Raw genomic sequence first — 21,539 nt, forward strand, 5'->3', positions numbered from 1 at the left:
GCCCCCTCCCCCTCCTTACACCCTTAGTAGGCAAAAATCCTTGCTCCTTTTTTAATTTCCCAGTTTGTTTTTAAGTGCTGTGGTTGAGGGAGGAGGAGGGCTCTAGGAGTAAAAGGGGAGATAGTGCTTCTGCTCGTGATGCAGTGTGTTTGTGCAACGCAGTCTAGCACTTCCAGTTGTGAGCAAAGAGCCAAGTGTGGTAGTAGTCACCTCCCCACAAAGCAGGCAGCATTTCACTAGAGGGAAGTGTCGGCTGTGGGCTGTCACTGTCTACTAATATGACTGGTTTGCCATCTCTCCGCAAATAAGGCAGAAGCTGCCACCTGATTGGTATAACATCTCACTTTCCCTCCGCATTGATTTTCTTGTTCTCCTCCTGTGCTTCATAAAAAGAGGGAGAACTGGCTGGTGCTGTGGACAGAAGAGCTTTATTTTTAGTATGAGACAACCTCTATTTTCTTTCAGGAGAGGGAAGTTGGATTATCAATTCTTTTGTAAATGTGTATGGTGATATTTGCTCCGGTAAGTTTATTTCTCTCTCTCTCTCTCTCTCTCTCTCTCTCTCTCTCTCCATTGATTTATAGCTTGGCTATGTGTGTATGTGTGTGTACACACATGTGTTTGCACAGGTCCATTTGTATGGTTCACTTTTCTTTCCAAAAAGATTTGATTTTTGCAATCTTGGTTGATAATATCCTTTTGTTTTACTTTGCTTTCTCTTATTCTTGTATTTAAACAAAAAAAACCCAGCTGGGTTCTGTAATTGTGTGATAACTTACATCCACTGTGGAAGTATATGCTGGGATTCTTTTTAACAGGATAAGAAAACTAAACATACCTCCACATTTGGTTTTTTTAAAAATGTAATATTCTACTCTTAACCTTCCGTGAGAGAGTTTAATGTCTTAGTGAAATCATTGTTCTCTATCTTGCTTACATTTTAATTAAAGTTTCTTCATCAGTATCACAGTAGGACTGTCTTAAACTCAATTAATAGCTACCAAATATAGTGTGCTAATTTCATAAGATCTTATACCAATAGAAAATGAATGAGAGTCCCAGATGATCCAGTGATATACTTTTTAAGGCAATGAATTTCTATATAAAAAGTATTCAGACTGTTCAAGTAAATCTCACATTCCACGAAATACTCAATGCCAAGTTATCGTTGCTTTCTTCTGCCTTTCTTTGCATGTGTATTTGTACCACCATCTGCCAAATGCCCGGCCCTGGTTCTGATACTTTCCCTATCTGTAGCTAATCAGGAGAAAAGTTGCTATTATTAAATTTCAACAAAGGCAAAATAACTGGTCACCTCTGCTAGTAATGATTTCTAAATGCATGAGCTGGTTAAATGCATATTTTTTAATTCAGCATGTGAATGTTTTGTTGTTAATTCAGAAGTCTAGGAGAAAGTCTGTTAATATAATGATGATGCAGGGCAGATGATAAGATGATTAATTGTGCTAATGGAAACAAAACTGATGTTTTAATCTTCCTATTTGTGTGTGTGTGTGTGTGTGTGTGTGTGTGTGTGTGTGTGTGTGTGTGTGACACAATCAACAAATCTGCCTGGTCTGTTTTCCAGTGAAATGAACTACAGCATGTATTTCTAATGCAAGTGAAAGGCACTTTTGAATATGAAGCAAGAGAAAGTCTGATAATTTTTCTGAAATTTTGAAAGTAAAGTTAGGAATTTCTCACATACCTAGAACCCTGAGGCATAAATTCTTCTGAGACATGAATTTTGAAAAATAGCATTTTTTGGTCTGATGTTGGCATGGTTTTAGGGTAGCTCTGTGGACACAGTTGAGGTGTGTCTGGGAATATGCTGACCTTCTTGCTCTCTGCCTTTTGAGCATTCTATCATGCACATACCCTTTGCACTCTGAAATGAAGGCTAACAAACATTGAATTTTGAGGCTCCGCCTTAAAACTAGATCAGTCCTTCAAACCCACTTGAAGTTTTATATACTGTCTTATTACTGATCCCAGTAAGGTCTACATAATGAAGCCTTGGATATCACAAACCCTAAGCTAGGACCAAGTGATCCTTTGCCAATGTTTTGACAAAAAAAATAACTGGAACTTTTATTTTTGAGCTACTGCTAAGTGAACTCATCAGCATCCCTCCCCAAAATGCACACATCCAACCTCTCCATCTCCCCTGAATATTTTTCAAAATTGTAACAGGTTGTATAGCAAACTGTTGGCTATAAAGAAAGTTAGCATCACCTGAAGCTATTCAGATACTAATAAATGAACTTTAAGGAGTCAGCATCCTGATAATATTTGTGATTTCCTACAACCTGCCTGCTTAAAGGCCAGTTAGGGCTTCCAAGCATGGCCAGACACACTGACATAGGAAAGACAACAGGATATCTGTTCCTTAAAGAAGTCAGATTCTTTATATTGAGTTACATCATCAGATGTACCACTCCTGAAAGAAAAGTCCAGAAAAATCTGTGGTAATCTCTTCTGAGGAATAAAAAGAATCTGTGCTACCTTTGGGAAATAATCAAGGCATTAGAATATTTTTCCTGATAAGATCATCTCTTTCTTTGCAAAATGAGGTATGCAATAGTTGGCCCCACTTCTTCGATGTCCTGTTGCATGCCTGGTACTGTGCTAAGCATTTTGCCGGGCTCTTCTCCTTCATTCTTCACCACCACTCAGTGAGGGAGAGAGCATTGCCCTCCCCAACTTCCAGATGAGAAAATGGACAAGTGTCCAGTTTGCATGAGGCACCACTATGATGCTAATGAAATTAAGGCTCCTCATGTCTCCCTTTCCTGGGTTTCAGATGGGAATGATTTACAGGGATTTAACAAGATATACCCTATTTTCATTTGTACTTGCCCTTTTCCTGACACCGTATAACCTCTTCTTCTCACACTGTGCCTTTGTAACTCCAAGCTAATGATGTGTTTTACTCACTTTGTGCAGTAACCAGGATGTGGATGTAACAAAGTAAACCAGCATAGGGCAGGAGTATATAGAGAAGCCGCTCAATTAAGGAAGCACTTTAATTGACCAAAATAAATCCAGCCCTTTGAAATCTTCAATTGTTTTCATATCAAGTCAAAGATGCCATCATAGCTTAGAAATATCCATCTCTCAAGTTGTCTGGTTTGTTGTAGATGCAAAATACAGAAAAGCAATTCTAACTGAACTTTACAGAAAGTTCACCTTTTGATTCACCTCCACCATGAGTTTCTTCTTCTTCTTTGGGTAGCTGAAAAAGGCTGAGGTGACACTTCAGGTATAACATTGCAAAGCAATTTTACCATCCAGGTAATTAGAACATGAACACAGCTGCCGATAAGGGAGCTGTGAAGCGTGGTACAATAGAAATCTCCAGTCACATTCCTTTGTACCTGAGCACTGATCACCCCATTTGAAATCCATTTAAGCCAATAAAATTCAGGTGAATTTTATAGGGGAAAATGCCACTAACATGGAATCAATATGTTTGCAGTTTCAATTTTTCTTCAAGCAGCAGTTTTAAGACTGTAGGCAGGGCAAAGCAGCCATGACTACAATCTGCAAAGTGCTGCATTTCCTTCCTTCCCTCGAGAGGAAAATTATGAGAGAGGATTATGAGTAATAATGTTGCTGGAAGATATTCCTCAGGACATGCTTGCTATATTTTATCAAAAACTAGACGTGTTTCCAAACAAATAAGCAAGCAAACAAACAAACAAAAAAACCCACCCACCACAAATTGGAAATAACAAGAGTCCGGCTTTGAAGCGGCCATCACAATATTGACTTCTTGATGTACTCTTCTGTGACTGATAAACAATAATTTTGACCTACTGCCTGTGAAGGCACCTAGTTGATTGAAGAGTTCAGAGCTCAATACACGTGAGATCTAAGTTTCCAAACTGATAGTCAATTGTATGATAGGCAACCTGGGTAACTCACTCATTACCTATAATCCTTATTCTTGACAAATATCACAATTGGGTGGTTTAATCAGAAAGTGTAGTATTAATGCCAGTACTGAAAATGAAATTTAAACTCACTTTCTTTTTTCAAGAGTATAAGGATTCTAAATAGTCTGAAAACCACTGAATGAGACTTTTTGCTTTCATGAAATATGTTGCACTCATCCAATAGAGACCATCCTTTAAATTAATCTTTAGTGAACAGTTTTGCAGAGCATAGCATTTTTCAAGTGTGCCTTCCTCAGAGAAGTAAGAAATCCCAAATAAATACCAATATGATGTGTAGCCATCAGGCCTGTATTTTCTTCTGCCCTTTCTCTGGGTATGGATAGGGGTATTTAGACATATTGATCATCAAATGCTTTAAAAAATTTTAATCACCTATTAAATATGGAGAAAGGTGCTGGCATAAAACTGTGAGTGTTGTACTAGTCTTGAATTTGCAATCAGTGCAAACAGAGTTGGTGGTCTCGTTATAAAGTCATCTAAGAACATGGAATTTCTGGACCTTTTGACTCTGGAATCAGCACATGAAGTACTAACTTCTCTAGGAGAGACGCTCAATCACTGGCATGTCTTTATATGTTAAAAGAAAAAGGGTGAGTTCAACGTAGAAACATCTCATTCTCTCCCTTATGCAGTCTAATGGGCCTGCATAATTAATGGATTTTACTGTGGTGATGTTTTTTAAACACAGATTCTAGCCAAAAGTACTAATGGAAATTTGTATAGAGGTAACTCCAAACACATTCTATCAGAGTTTCTGGAAAGCTTGTTTTTATTCCAGGGCAGTCCATTGCTATGGAGCCTTAGTTTGGTCAGTGTTAAGTAGATCATCTCATGTTAGGGCTCTTTGTGGGAAACAGAGTATTGGGGTAAGGGATTTTAGTGGACGTCCCATGTGATTTTCTCAGCCATGTTTATACACTCCTTGAATCTTCCCAAATTACTACATGTTGTCATAGCATAGACTTTCTGACAAAGATAAAACAAATACTTTAAGCTTGGCTTTCTATCTGGTCAAATATAGCTTGTAGAATATTTGTGAGCCAGGCACCTTGTAGGCTCACGCCTACAAGGAAGCTGAGATCTAAGGATCTCAGTTCAAAATCAGCCTAGGCAGAGAAGTCTGCTAGAATATCTCCAATTAATGAGCAAAAAAAAAAAAAAAAAAACTGAATTGGAGGTGTGCCTCAAGTGGTAGAGTGCCAGCTACAAACAGAAAAAGTTGAGTGATGGCCCAAGGCCCTGAGCTCTTGAGTTCAAGCCTAGGATGGAGCACTCCAGGAAGGAACTAAGTGCTGTGATCTTCTCACCTAAGCCTAGTCTTAATTCTACAGCCCAGAATGTGTCTTCTTACAGGTATCATGGAACTGTTGCATTAAGACATCTCAGGAAATACATGTTCTTGGTCTTGTCTGCTCATGTTCAGTGGAAGAACAAGGCAGAATCCACTTATGTACTGATGTGATTACTCTCTGCTGAAATGGAGTCATTTGAAGTAGAGGGAAGAGCTTCAGTGCTTGTGTCCTGTAAGCATTGCATGTCACTCTTAGACATGCTCAGATTTGATGGGTGATTCTCATTCCTACCAAGTATGGAAAGAAGATAGCACAGAGGAGAACCTTTGGAGATTCAGAAAAGCAAGGAAGATAGGACGGTTAGCTGAGAAGATGCCTAGAAGAACTAAGGTTTTTCTCTAGAAATCTGTATTCAATCTAGTTTGTGTGATCTAGCTTCTGTGGATGTTCTTTCCTTTTCTCATTTCATCAACAAACATAGTTATATATCGAGAGGCTTCTTAGTGCCAAAGCCAAGGCACAAGAGCCAACAAGATATACAGTTTCTGAATGCACTGAATGAGTATCAGACCCAGATTCTCATCCTCAGCATGGTTACCATTTTGCCGAGATCACTCACAGTCTATGTGTGTATTGAGTGTGCTGTGTGTGCCTGGGGGGAGGGGGAAGGAGAAGGTTGGAGGGAGCGTTGCTTAGTGAGATGTTTGGTAGTATTCTGGGCCTCTACCCACTAGATGTCAGTAGCAACCCCTACCCCTAGTTGTGACAACCTAAATTCCTGCCAGGCCTTCCAAATTGTCCTCATATGAGCCCAGAACCACTGCAAGAAACTTGTTGATTACTGTCAGCATGGAGCCAGTCTTCCCACTGTATTTCTTCTTTTCATCTTTCCAGATAGGTTGCATGCTTTGCTCAAGCTTTTAAAGTTGTTTTCCCCAAGTATGCAGGCACAGTTTAAGCCAGGTGGTGATGGCTCACGCCTGTAATCCTGGCTACTCCAGAGGCTGAGAACTGAGGATGACAGTTGGAAGCCTGCCAGGGCAGGAAAGTCCATGGGATTCTTATCTCCAAGTAATCACTCAAAAGATGAAAGTGGAACTTGGTCTCCATTACAGTGCTAAGCTTGAGCAGACAAAACAAAACCCCCAGGGACAGCACCTAGGCCCTGAGTTCAACCCCTAAGACCAGTACTACTAAAATAGAAGAGCTATCTCATTTAATTCTAACAATAGATAAATGAGGTAACATTAAAGTACCTTCAGCAAATGAGCAAATGATGGACATTTGAAATGGTTATCAAATCATTAAAAACTAATAATGAATGGAATTCATTCACAGTAGTGAATTCACAATAGTGTTTCCTAACTAAAATTTCACAGTAGTGTTTCCTAACTAAAATTTCACTTATTTAGTTAGCACTTATTAACTGAGTGGTTTTGAATGGTCTCTTCATACACTTGAGTTTCCTCAATAGTTCAGTGATGTAAGGACTAGGGATGTAACTCAGAGGTAGAGCTCTAGCCTTGGGTTCAATTCCCAGCACTGCCAGAAGAAAAATAGTTCAGGAGATGTAGAGTGAAACGTTCATTACAATCTCAGGATTAACCCTTGAGGTCAGTCTAGGAGAGAGTGAAAATTTCACAGAGAGATAGACCAGCTGTAGGAGTCAGCATTCCAGCAGGAAACAGATGACACTCACCAACCTGACTGACCTCTTGCTATTGAACCTAAAACACCAAAACTTGATTTCTTCCTTTCTTTTATTTTTTTTTCTCAGCTGTGTCTGAGCACTTGTGCTCAAGGCTAGTGCTCTATTACTTGGGGGCCACAGTACCACTTCCGGTTTTCTGGTGTTTAATTAGAGATAAGAGTCTCACAGACTTTTCTGCCCTAGGCTGGCTTTGAGCCACAATCCACAGATCTCAGGCTCCTGAGTAACTGAGATTACAGGCATGAGCCACAGGCACCTGGCTTGAAACTTGATTACTTTGAGCCAGAAAATGGAAGCGCAATATGACTTATCCAAGCACAATGATGTGACTTATCCAAGGCCCAGTGATGTATTGAAGTCAAAAGGAAGTTAAAAGCAGAACTCATTGTCCTGCCAAACCCACTAAACAGAACTATTTAAAATGGAGCAAGGCAGATTTCTGGATCTGGTACCTAAGAGAAATATACATGCATGGGATTCTTTGCAGATGTCTAGGTTCCTGAAATAGGTTCCCAATTTAGTTATTTAGGTATACCTAACCATCTTTGGGGGCTCGTTTAGTCAAACCTCAGCCTCCTTAAAGGCTAAAAGATCACAGATGGATCTTAGCAGAGCAGAAGATCAAGAAAGCATAGTAAAGGCCCATGTGGTTTTCAATGGTGCTCACCATACTTGCTCCTGAGCATGAGCAAATCTCAGACTTGTCCATGGTGAGTCTCCCATTACAATTGGGCCCATAGCCTTGGTTTTCTAGAGTGATTTTAAAGGTTATCTGTCACTGTTGAGACCCTTGGCCAAAGTTTCAAGATACGAGCTTTCCAAATGAATAACTCTAGCAGATTTTCCAGTATAAAAACTGTCTTCTTGCCTGCACTGCTTTAAAGCATTGGACTTGGCAATAAGAGGAAATAGGAGCTCTGTGACTTAAGAGTGTGCATAGCCTTCAATGATACATCTACCCTCTCTGGGGCTTGGTCTCATCATCTCTCACCAGTTATGGAGAAGATTGTCATCACAAATGATACAGGGAAAAACCCCTTTGAGATTCTGTAGGCCTAGAAAAATAGCATCATTCTTACATCCTTATTCTGTGTAGTCCATTTTGTTATCCGTTTTCATTCCAGGACCTCAGTGAGTATGTGAGGTTAAAGGAAGAGTGTCCTAAAGTAGCCTGGAAATGCTTGAATGGTCCTTCTATTTCAAGGAAAGATTTATGCCACATATTAACCTTCTGAGATTAAGTATCAGCATCGAAGAATAACTATGATATAACCAAATGCAATATGGCTAAAGTCATCCGGCTAAGATCAGCTCATCAAAATGAATGTTCCTAAATTCTCCTTCTTCCTAGAACCCTTCTTCCCTCTTTTAGTCTTGGCACAACCCACTAGTTGTGTAATCAGTGAAGGAGATTGACATGACCTCACGCCTTAACCTATCACCTGTTAACACTGGTGGTTTTTACCTCACACCCCTCCCAACAGGATCTCCGGAGCTTCTGAGGTGGGGCAAGGGGGGAGTAGTGAATGGACAAATAATGATTTTCTCTTCTTCAAGGATAGAAGCTCAAGGAAAACCTCTCACTTTCTGAGCTAGGTTCCTCATTAGCCCCCGCTGCAGGAAATTCAAAGGTTTCTCATTTCTCATGTTTTATTTACCAAGGCATCTCTTGACACATTTGATCAGAAAATTCAGTTAGCTCATATTTTTCTTCCTGAAAGCCATTATCTGCTGGCGTTCCTCTTCTAAGCTCCTTCCCCCTACCCTCTGACTAGTATTTATCCTCTTCATAGCCCCACACCATTTCCCTGAAGTAATTTCTTCTCCCTTCCTTATCGTGTTTCTCACACTTTTCTTTCTCTTGCAGCGAGTAAGAAATTTTATTTTGATTCTGCTCATTCATTTCTTCACTTATTGATTTTTTTCATTCATTCATGTGTTCATCCATTCATTACCCTAAGCATTCTGCTGTGTTTGTGGGAAGCAGCTGTGTTTCAGATGCTTTATTAAGGTTTTCAATTCCCAGGAAACTAAAACTAATATGATCCCCAGTCTAACAAAATTTAGTCTAATTGGGAAAGAGTCCATTTAAAAATCCTTCAAAAATGATTTAATTATCCCTGTAGTCACTGTTCAATATAAAAGCTAAGCCATCTTGGATACTGATTATATGGCAGACACAGCTCTGAGTGTTTTATGCATATTAATTCATTTAATCCTCATAACAGCACTCTGAGAGAGTTAAAAGAGGAAAGGATTAGAGCCCATAAAATTTGAAGGGCAGGATGCCTTTAGAAAAATCCAGAAATGCTGGTAGAAGGAAGACTTTATAGGATAAAAAGCTACAAGTTCACATAGTTAAGAATCATGCAGCCTTAGTGGGTTGTACTTCTCACAAGGCTTCTCCCTTCTCGACAGCACCAAGAGGGAACACACTATTTTAAGGATGCAGAGACTAGGAGCCAATTATCCAAAGTCACATCATTTATATGTGGTAACTCTTAGGCTCTTTCCTATGATGCTAACCTGTGAAAAGCTGTAACAAAACATTCAGCATTCAATGCTCCTCCTTATTAGAATGAGGAAAAGAGGGTCACTTAATGGGTATCTGAACATGAGCCACAATGGGCCCTCCTGGAGGTAAAACATACCCAACACTTCTTATTCAAAGCACTGGCAGAGGCCAGGTGGTGTTGACATCACCTGGGAACTTGTTAAAAATGCAAGTCATCAGGTTTCATCCCACCCCAGCTGAGTATCAGAATCTACCAGTCCATGATCTCTGGATAATTCACTCGCCAAGGCAAGACTGAGAAACTGGAGCTTAGAACAGGCAAAAATATTAGGTGTCTGCCTTGGTTGTGATTCTAATTAGTCACCTGTTTGACCTGCTCAGGTCTCTTTCTTTCTTTCTTTCCTTCCTTCCTTCCTTCCTTTCCTTTCCCTTCCTTCCTTTCTTCCTTCCTTCCTTCCTTCCTTCCTTCCTTCCTTCCTTCCTTCCTTCCTTCCTTCCTTCCTTCCTTCCTTCCTTCCTTCTTTCTTCCTTTCTTCCTTTCTTTCTTTCCTTCTTTCCTTCTTTCCTTCTTTCTTTCTTTCTTTCTTTCTTTCTTTCTTTCTTTCTTTCTTTCTTTCTTTCTTTCTTTCTTTCTTTCTTTCTTTCTTTTCCTTGTTCTGTGTTTTCAATGAGGGTGGCCTCACAGAAAAGATCAAGCACCCTGGTACAGGTGATCCCAGGAATATTGGGAGGAACATTTTTGTAGGAGCCCCGAGTCCCTTGCTTACCTATGGAATCTGTTTCTCAGAAGTGGAGTGGGAAGTCCACCTATATCAGAATCACCTGGACAATTTATTACAAATGATGTTTAGACTAAAAGCAGACTTTTCTGAGCAGCAATAAATGCCAAAATACGGTGTAATAATGTCTTCAAGCACCAAGAAAAAGTGGGTATCAGATGAGAATTGAATATCTTTCCTGAGGTATTTATCTAAGACAAGAATGCAATAAAGATATTGTCAATCTAAATAGCAATCAGAAAGAAGTTCTTCAAAGAAGAATGGTATTTGGAAGGAATTATGGAACACTACAACAGGAAGTTTTGTTCCATTTCTAACCTATGAAGGACTTCAAAGGTGAAGGCATAGGGTGGTTTTTGTTTTTGTTTTTTTTCCCCCAGTCTTGGGGCTTGAACCCAGGGCCTGGATGCTATCCCTGAGCCTCTATTGTGCTCAAAGCTAACACTCTACCACTTGAGCCACAGTGTCACTTCTAGTTTTTTCTGAGTGGTTTATTGGAGATTAGAGTCTCATGGACTTTTCTGCCCAGGCCAGCTTCAAACCACAATCCTCAGATCTCAGCCCCCAGAGTAGCTAAGAGTACAGGCGTGAGCCACGGGCACCCAGTGGAACTTTTTAAAGATAAGAAGAAGGGGTTCCTTTAACATATGTACAAACAATAACTCTCACTACAAAGACTAAGGCTAGTGCCAGTCTGAGGCTAGATAGTTCCTAAGCAAACATCTTTGCAGAAGTATTTTTGTTCAAGGTCATACCGGCCTTCATGCAAGACTGTGGCTCTGAAAATCTTCTGAGAACAATTTTATTGGGTGGTGGGCAGTACTGTGATTTGAACTCACTTCCTCCCAACCTTGTTTGTACGTGGCTGGCACTGTACCACTTGAGCCATACCCCCAATCTGATATTTTCCTGGTTTATTGGAGATGGAGTCTCTAGAACTTTCATCCTAGACTAATTTCCAACTGTGGGCCTCTGATTTCAGCCTACTGAATTAATTAATTTGAATTAATTTCCTTTTGAGAAAAACTATCACGGTAGAATGGTGTGCTTCGGGGGCAGCCAGACTTTAACGATGACATTTTTTTTCCTTCCTTTGAGAGGAAAACATTCTCACTATTGAAAGAAGGGGGCAGCTGCTGTGCGATTTTAATAGTGTGTGAAAGTATGTGCAACACAGTACTTTAAACAACTCATAATTATTATTATCAGTTATTACACAGAAAGGAATTTTACAGTCATGTCTCAAATTATCCATATTATGACAATTATAAAATTACAGATAAGTTGCTATAAATAAAATCTGACTTTGAATACCTTTGAAATGATGTCTAATTTGCCATAGAGATCTCATCAATCAAAAATTCACTTAAAAATTCAATTTATTCAATCGAAAAGTATTTATTAATACTCTACTAAAAGCTGGGAATGCAGTAGGGTTGCATGTAACTCTGAGAAGGGAAGACTGAGACAATAAACAAATAAATGGAAATTGTTTGATGTTGGTAACACCTACGGAGAAAGATAAAGCGGGTAGAGGAACAGGCAATTCTCTCAAACTTGGATTTTGCTAAATAGACTCGAATAAAAAATTTATCAGAGGAAATCTAGAGGAACAAAAACTGGGAATCTAAAGTTATTTTCCATCTTTGGGAATTTTAGGATTTTTTTCCCCTCCCTCCATTTTCTTTAAAACATAGAATCACTCTACTTGAAAATGTTGAGTTATCTTAAAGTTTCCTATATCTCCCATCTTCCATGGATCTTCCATGGATGGATTATAACATTGTGACTAGTGTAGGCTCATGGCTTTTAATACCTAACAAACTAGAAGTGAAGGTGTGGCTCAAGTGGTAGAGTGCTAGCCTTGAGAGAAAAAAAAGAAAAAAAAAAAAAAGCTCAGGGACAATGCTCAAGCCATGACTTTAAGCCCCAGGACCAGCAAAAACAAACAAACAAACAAAAAACCCACAACAACCCAAAAACAAAAGCAATTGACGAAGTAATATAGTAGTCCAAGTGGTAATCATAAACCATGAAAACAGCCTTCATTCATGGCCCATTGAATTTTTTACCCAGTAAAAAGCCAAGTCTCCAAAAGACCACACATGTTCTTTTCCTGTTTCCTGTTTTGTTTTGTCTCACTTTTGGAAGTTCTGGAGTTTGAGGTCAGGAACTTGCACATACTCAGCATGTGCTCTACCACTTAGCCACACTTCTAGCCTGGCTTTTTTTTAAAATTTAACTTTATTTTCTTACAAAGGTGCTGTACAGAGGGGCTACAGTTACATGAATAAGGGAATGGATACATTTCTTGTGGAACATTGTTACCCACTCCTTTGTTTTACTCCCCCATCACTTCCCTCCCCAGATCCCTCCCCCACCACCTACCGGGAAATTGTACAGTTCATTTCTGACATAATGTCTTGTGAGTATCATTGTGGCAATGGGTCAGCCTTTGTCCTTTCAGCATTTTGTTATTCTCCTTCCCTTCCCCAAATCAGATAACTGTATACAAGATGCAGGGTATCAGAATCAAAGACAGAGATTGCCAGGATAAACCAATGGAAAAAGAAATATTAAATAAAATAAGGAAGAACTAGATAAAGTACATTGGCAACAACAAGGTCAAAACAAAACAAAACAAAACAAAAAAGACCTGCCGTTTCCAGAAAAGGGTAATTATGATAGTTACTGATTTCCACAACAGCCCTGTAAAGAAGAGGATGAGGGGAACAAATCTGATTTCCCAGAGTAGAAAAAAACAAGTATTGAGTTTAGGAACTTGTTCAAGGATGGAAGCAGGAAGCATTCGTGTAGGGATAAAAAAACAAAGCCTATGGTTCTAACCACAGCATAAGCTGTCAATAATGAAGCAGCTCTGATTTTGATCATGACTCTCTCCCTGATGTCACGGTATTTTTGTCCCTCTTCCTGGAAGACCCTCTCTGAACCTTGTTTGGTTTCTCTTTGTTTGATTTAGTGTGATTTTCCTTGCTTTGGGGACTTTGGCATAGAATCAATCTTGAAATACTGGGAGTATTGTATATCAAATAAAGACCAAATGCCAACAGACCAACAACAATCACCTTTTATTTTCTATGATAGTTAGCAGGTCAAGGAAGCACAAGTCTTCAAAGAATAGCCCCTTCTCACCATACTTTCGGGACAGGCAGTGCTGACAGATTTGGCCTCTTCTTGCTTGAAGTGGGACCTTAACTCTCCCTCCAGACTGAGAATGTCTCTTTATGTTATGAGGAAAAGAGTCCACCACTCAGAGACAGCCTCATGTAAAAAGATGACTTTGTGGGGAAGTGGCTAGCTGACCGGCCAGGGACGCAGCACAGACTCGGAAGCTGAAACTGTGACCTGAACAGCCCATAAGCTAGGGTTTTTAAAGGCAAAATTCATGTGGTCCAGCCTGGCCACACACGCAGGTGGCCAACAGGGATTGTAATACACACATAAAGGCTGCATATTTATGTCAGTGGCCAATGGGGTCACAGTCCATCTCCTAGTAACTGTTTGAACTAACCTATCATTCTGATTTGAATTGGCTCAGGAAGCTGGGGTCCCCACACAAAGCAGGCAGATATTCTTACTCGTGGGGGCTGTACATTCTAGAAACATAATGTCACATGCCCCTGCATCCTTGAAGCTGGGGGTTGTTACAAAGACAGCTACAGGAGATTTATTACAAAGATAGCTACAGGATCATGCAAACGTGGCAAGGCATGCACCATTCTAATTAGGCAGGGTATGAGATAGGGCTGAAGTCCGTGTGAAATATATTTTAAGGTCTCCCTTTATGGCCTCTCTTTGTTTTTAGTAAAGGGTCAATTTCTCAGCTTAGTTTTTCTCACACAGTCTGGGACCTTAACAGTCTAGGAGACCCTCCCTCCCCTCCATTTAGCCTTCCTGGTGAGTGCTCAGAACCCTCTTGTTTTCCAAGATTAAAATTAGGTTTCTGCTGAACTGACATCCCAATGATGTTTTTCAGTTCCAATCAGATGTTTTCTATTCTCATAATGCCATTTTCCTATCAATGCCTTCCTATTGAATTCAGATTTCTACTGATCTTTTCTTTGCTTTTTCTTTCTCTTTTTCCTTTTCTTTTCCTCTCCCTTTTTATTTACTTGAAGCAGAGTGTTGTTATGGCCTCAATTCATGATCCTCCTACCCTTAGCCTCCTAAGTACTTGATCTATTTTTTCACTCGTTCAGATATATATATATATATATATTCATTTATAAGTTCTTAATAGCTCATTGTTTTCTCCCAAGAACTAATTCATGTCTTTCTGATAGGCACAGCTCTAAGAAGCACAGAAGGTTCATTTTAATGAGCTCTTCGGTGATGTTTCTAGCATCTGCTAAAATAAATGAGGTCAAAATAAGATTGAAAAGATCTTCAATTGTTTTAGCATCTAACAAACTGACTTTATTATCTAGGAAACAGAAAAAAAGTGAAAGAACCCGCCGATTACGGATATAATTAAACTCCTGCACTTCTAGCAGAAGTCTTAGTTGAACAAATTCTAATTTGTATTACCTTATGAAAGAGGAAAATTTCCCTGAAGAACTACACAGACACAGATAGCTCAAACTGTCTAGTGGCTACAGTGACTATTTCACAAGCTTTGGTCCAGGGAGAGACTTGCCTTTCAAGATATAAAGTTACATGATGCTTCTGGCGTGACTGATAGATGAGATATTAAGTTCTTCCTCTTGCCATTGATCACTCTTTGGTGGACTCTTCCAACCCACTTCTTATCAATCATCTTTCCTTTTAAGACTCAAGTTTCTCCTTACTTGTTTCCTCCCAATCTTAATTACCAATGCACCTTTTCTGACAATATAGGCATTTGGGTACTAAACTGTTTGTTTTGGGTGTATGATAAGATCTTTGATGAATATATTTTAATCAAGACTCAGGCCATCTACTGAGGATTATTTCTCCTTGATCTGTGTGGTTTACATTGACAGCACTGCCTCTACTTCTCATTTTTTTTAATTATTTAGCTTTTGCTACAGAACAAATCATTCCAAGTGACACTATTTATACAGTTCATGATTCTGTGGGTTAGCAATTTACCTAAACTGAGATGAGCTGTTTGCTAATACTGAGAGGGCTCACTCGTCTATTTATGGTCATTTTTAAATGAGTACAGTCTCTTCCTTTCTAAGGATTAGCTATTTATCAACTGAGAAATTCCGAGTATTTTTTCCATAGGCAGTAAATGGCCATGCTTTTAATCCTCAAGATGGTTCAAGAGAGAAGGCAAATGAGGAGAACTTTAGTTCAAAGCCAACGTGGGCAAAAGAAATTTCAACAGAAAATACTGGGCATTTTTCCCCCCTGCCTAGGCTGGCCTTGACTTGCAATCTAAGACTCCAAAATAGCAAGGATTTCAGGCATGAACCACTAGCACCCACCTCATTGCAGTTATTTTAAGAACCAGGATTTATGTGATTTATCAAATTCACCCAGCTTAATACTTATGGAAATAGAGTCTTAAACTCTGAACTCATTCAGTAACTTCTATGCAGACTTTATAGTTTCTTAATCCTGCCAAATGATTTCCATTAAACCGAGTTAAAGGGAAATGTTGCATTTCCTCATCCAACACTCTTCCTTGATACTTTCTCCTTCCTTATTATCCAACCGACCACTAACTCCCATCCTCCAAAATATCTTTCAACCTTTCCTCTCCATTGCCACTCCTCTCTTTCCCTAGACCTCCCATAAAAATTGTTCCTCTTTTTCCCTCTTTTTTTCTCCCATATCATCCTCCAAGACATTTGGCATATAGCCACATCAGTGACCATGTCTAAATTCAAGTCTGTGTACCTATCTCCTCTCCCCTCTTGAATATGCTCTGCCAACTTCCCTTAGGGGGGTATATAACCTGGGGACATTGAATACCGTGTTCCATCTTCATGGAGCCTTAGCATATACCAGTCTCTCTGCCAGAACATGCTTTCTGCTCTGATTCCCTTCATGCATTATTAGTCATCTTTCAGCTAACCTAAATTATCCTTATGGTTACTTAATCAATGTTTCTCCCATTAAATTATACAATATATGAAGCCAGAAAGCTTCTCTACTCTTGCTCATCAATGCACTAACTGAATATAGTAGTGTTTAATGCATATTTAGCACTCAATAATTAATAAATATTTGAAGAAGAGAATGAGTGAACAAATGAATGGGCAGCCTTGTGTCCATGCATAACTATGTATGAGTCATTGTGTATGTCCTAAACAGCTTATATTCTTACTGAGGAAAGCAGCTGTGTATATTATTTAAAATAAAACATCCTATAAAAGTTTAAAGCCAATGAAAGAGATTTTCCTGGCAGCAAAGGGAAAAATAGGAAACCTGTATTAGTTTTTTACTCTTGCTGTAACAGCTGACCACAAACACAGTGCCTTCAAGCAACACAAATTTAGCTTACAATTATGAAGATTAAAAATCCTAAAGTCAGTGTCAGCAAGGCTGTATTCTTTCTTGAAGCTCTGGGGTAGATTGTTTTTCCTTGTCTTTCCCAGCTTCTAGAGGCTGCCTACATTCCTTGGCTCATGGCCTCTTCTTAACCTGTTTTGGCCCTCTGTAAAAGAAAATCTCTCCCTGTCTCTTTCTCTCTCACTCTGTATATTTCCCTGTCTCTCTCTGGGCTGCTATCCTTCTCTCCCTCTGTCTGTTTCTCTCTGTCTCTCTCTCTCTCATATCTTCTTATATCATATCTTCTTTTCTAACTGACCTATCTGCCTTCTTAGAAGGATCCACTTAGTATTCTCACTGTGCTCAGCCAAATCATTTACCCAACTCAGTCTTTAAGTTAATTTCATGTGTAAAGACTCTCCCCATGTGAGGTAATTATATAGTAGATTAGTATATGAAAGTCTCTGATGTCCAGTATTCTGTCTATACAGAGTAATAAAGGAATGATCTAAGAGAGATTTTTACTCTTAAAATATAAAGGTAGGGAAGACACTTGTAGGCAGAAAACAATGGAAGATGATGCTGGAAAGGGGAGAAATGACATGACAGAGGTTTCTCATGCTGTTCTTAGGCAAAGGGGTCCGTTGATAACTTGGGGGAAAGAAAAGCAGTACAGTGGCTAGCAACTGCAGCAAGGGGGAGCTTGTATGTCTTGGGGAAAGGCAGGAGGCAAGTGCAGCCTTGGTCTTGATGGGAAATTACAGGAGCACTCTGGGTAAGTGATGAGAGTGGCCTGGGTCAAGGAGCAGGTGCACTGAGAAGGAGCAGGTGCACTGAGAAGGAGCAGGTGCACTGAGAAGGGGCTAGCAGGTGCACTGAGATGGAGCAGGTGTAGTGAGAAGGAGCAGGTGCACTAAGAAGGAGCTAGCAGGTGCATTGCTGTAGGTGCACTGAGAAGGGCACACAGTTGTGATTAATATCAGGAATATAGCCAATCAACTTAGGTCACTGAATGATGGGAAAGAGGCATGCAAATAGAATCTCAGGGTGTGTTTTTTTTTGTTTGTTTACTTTGGTGAAAAGACAGAAGGAGGTACCATGGATGGCAGCTGGACAGTTCTAAAATGAGGCTGTCCTCAACTTTTCTAGGAGACACCTGAAAGAGAACACAGCCTTCAGGTGGTGTTTAAACCCAGCGTCCTAAGGCCATACTAAAGAAGTGGGTTTGTTGTATCATTTACACTTCTTTGGACTTGCTGTATTAAGAAATGAGAACATAGCGTGGCACTATAATCTCAGCTACTCAAGAGGCTGACATTTGGAGGTTTGTAGTTTGAAGTCAAAGAAAATCGCTAGACTCCTTCTCCAAAATAACCATCAAAAAGCTGGGCTACAGGTGAGGCTCAAGTGCTAGAGCCCCAGCCTAGCAAACATGAGGCCCTTAGTACAATCTCCAGTACCACTAGGCCCTCTCCCCTCTCTCAATAACAAGATCAGCTTCCTATGAAGCAAACTCTACAATACTCAGCTCTTTCTGCTTTTCCTCTGGCATTTCCCAGGGAACATAAACACATCAACCGATAAAAGCAGATGTAGTCTTGTCTTCTTTTGCTTGAGAAAGTCTGACACCTTCTTACATCTTTGTTCTGGCCTTTATTTCTGGATGTGCATCAAAACAGCTTTTCTAATCTTTTCCCCACAAACCACTGGTTTTGTTAGGCATTTGGATTCCTTCCCAGCACCTGCCAAATTCAATGATGAGACTAAGTGGGATCAAAAGGAACTCAAGTCCCTCGACATTCTCACCCTGTGGCAAGGTCTGCTTGCCTTTGAGTGCTCCAAGGTATGGATGAAGTTCAAGAGAAAGAGAGAGCCTCCAGATCTGGCACAAGATCTCAAGCCAGAGGTTTCAGGGTTCAAACTCCTAATGTTAGCACTTACTTGCTGTATAATGATAGCAAAATACCGTGGTGTGGGCCTCAGTTTCTCTAACTGTAGAACAAGATTAATAGCTATCTTGTACATGTTCAAGAAAGATGATTTGAGATGAAGGATGTAGATTTTGGTAGTCAGAGCACATAGAGAATGATCTAGACATCTCAGTTATTATTATATTTTCATTAGGAGAACTTTACCACTAACAATAACTGTCTAGTGATTTTTTTTTGGTCATGGGGCCTGAGCTCTGGGCCTGGGCACTGTCTCTCAGCTCTTCAGCTCAAGGCTAGTGCTCTACCACTTGAAGCACAGTGCCACTTCCAGCTTTTTCTGCTTATGTGGTGCTGAGGCATTGAACCCAGGGCCTCATGCATGCAAGGCAAGCACTCTACCACTGAGCCACCTTCCCAGCCCTGTCTAGTGATTTCTTTTTTTTTTAATTGTGAAAATACCATACAGAGGGGTTACAATTACATGGGCAAGGTAATGAGTACATTTCTTATCAAGCATGTTGCTTCCTCCTTTGTTTCCCCTTCCCTTCCCATCTCCCACCCCCCTGTCTAGTGATTCTGAAAGAAAGATTGGATTTTGTGGGTAAATACAGAAAGGAAGGCCTATCTGCTCTCACCCTCCAGCCTTGTCCCACAGAGTTCTTCTTTCTCATGGCAGCTCTAAGAGCTTCTTTACTTTCCTCACTCATGCAAAGTGCTTGTCCTTCTCCACATCATCTGCATGTGTTTCTTCCTTCATCCATCTCTAACTCTTTGCAGAGCTGGCTCCTGCTCAATCTTTCAGGTCAGAGTGCTCTTCCTTCAAAGAAATGCCTCCTATTCACATTATCTGAGAAGACCCCACTATTCTCGAATTTTTTAGTGCCTCCTAAAAGTTATATCTTGCTTGTGCCTTAACTGCCTATTATTAGTTTTATATTTATTAGTTTATGCAGGCATTGTGTCACTCCTACCAAGCTTGAAGCTCAAAGAGAGCAGAAGTCATTACACACACACACACACACACACACACACACACACACACACACACACACACACCATGATCACCCTATACAAAGTACCCAGCACTTAGCATATAATAGTATATAATCAATATATATTTACATCTACAAGATTTTTTTAAGAAAAACATTCACTGACCTCTGGGGGGGAAATCACTGCAAACAAAATTGCTCCACGAAGCATTATATATCAAATCAAATCTTAAATTCAGTGGTATGAGTTGATAGTCATTAAACTTTAATTTAGGATAGTGAGTTAATTGTCTATTTTCCCAGCATACAGGTCACCAGCTTTCTAACCATTGATATCAGAGGTCATGGAAAAGCATTCTTCCTAAAGTGTGCATTGATATATAATGAGCTGAGACTTATCTTCCAAATGATGACAATCTCTTATATCTGTTATGGCCAGAAAGAAATGAAAACATTAGCCTGCAAATGATTCCTTGCATACTTCTGTGTGCATCCATTAGAACATGAATTCTCAGACAATCTCTTCTAAGGCTTTGTTGCTTTCAAGAAGCCTCCTGGGTATCACGTTCCATTTGTTATCAGGGGAAATGGGCTGCTGTGTGGGACCCTGGGCCAGCAGGGAAAGGAGGGAGGTTGGACTTCGCATCTCTGCTCTGCACACTCAGATAAGATGTCACAGAAAGTTCACCCCTCGGTTGCTGCTGAACAGGTCCCTCAGAGACCAGTTGATGACATTAGTTCCTGAGCTCACACATGTGCTGGTGCGTTTCCCAGAAGGCTTTGTGCTGCCGCCGTCTCCCATAATCCAGGGAATGGCATTTAGATAAAGTAATTTTTTTTAACTGTGTAGCTGTTTGTAGCTTACCTTTTCCATGACATAATTTTTATTTAAGTTAGCTCTCTTCTAAAAAGCTGGATGGGGGCTGGGAAGGTGGCTCAGTGGTAGAGTGCTTGCCTTGCATGCATGAGGCCCTGGGTTCGATTCCTCAGCACCACATAAGCAGGAAAAAAAAGCCGGAAGTGGCACTGTGGCTCAAGTGGTAGAGCACTAGCCTTGAGCTGAAGAGCTGAGGGACAGCGCCCAGGCCCAGAGTTCAGGCCCATGACCGGACAGCCCCCCCACCCCCAAAAAAGCTGGATAGCTCAGAAAAATAAATAAATAAATAAATGAAATGAAAAAAGAAACAGACAAAGATGAAGAAAAAGAAAACCCAGATCCTATGTTTTTCTAATAGGTGGAGTTTGGGTGCAAGGGGTGGGGGGGAGGGCACAAGGAATTGGCTAGTGACACAATTCTAAAGGAAATGATTGATGGTAATATTGGGGGACAATGGAATGTGTGGGATCAGAAACCTAAATGGAGGTTAGACCTGGGGAGCTCATTGAAAGTAATGGTTTTCTAGAACACAGCAGATAAGTTGTGCTGCCCTGTCAGAATGAGCGTCCTTGAACTTCTGGGTTGGTTTGTTAGATCCAAGGGATATCTGAATCCTCCATGTGAATTTTATTCTTGTTTTTTTGGTCAGTTGTGGGGCTTAAACTCTGGGTCTGGGTGTGCTGTCCCTGAGCTTTTTAGCTCAAAGTGAGTGCTCTACCACTTAAGCCACAGTGCCACTTCCATCTTTTTTTTTTTTTTTTTTTTGGTGGTTTATTGGAGATAAGAGTCTCATGGACTTTCCCACCTAGGCTGGCTTTCAACTATGATCCTCAGATCTCAGCCTCCTGAGTAGCTAGTATTACAGGTGTGAGCCACCAGCACCCAGCTTTTATTCATAATTTGTATGGACACATACTGAGTTGTAAGGGGTTTCACCATACCACGTTCATACATGCATTCAATGTATTTTGATTAGATTCATCATCTATAACTCATTGTTTATCACCCTGTGTGAAATTTTAAACATATGGGTAAAGGAGAA

The 21,539-nt window shown here is 40.1% G+C and overlaps 1 protein-coding gene across 1 annotated transcript in view; it reads left to right on the forward strand.

Annotated features, from left to right (window-relative positions):
• The first annotated feature begins 356 nt into the window (after positions 1-356).
• Positions 357-21,539, forward strand: part of Synpr (synaptoporin) — a 161,676-nt gene continuing 140,493 nt past the window's right edge. The window contains exon 1 of the mRNA XM_042680067.1: positions 357-522. Coding sequence (XP_042536001.1) covers positions 499-522 — 24 coding nt within the window. The 5' untranslated portion in view covers positions 357-498. The remainder of the gene's footprint in view (positions 523-21,539) is intronic.

The sequence above is a fragment of the Dipodomys spectabilis genome, unplaced genomic scaffold (genome assembly GCF_019054845.1).
Source record: "Dipodomys spectabilis isolate Male_0828 unplaced genomic scaffold, ASM1905484v1 ptg000054l, whole genome shotgun sequence".
Classification (NCBI taxonomy): domain Eukaryota; kingdom Metazoa; phylum Chordata; class Mammalia; order Rodentia; family Heteromyidae; genus Dipodomys; species Dipodomys spectabilis.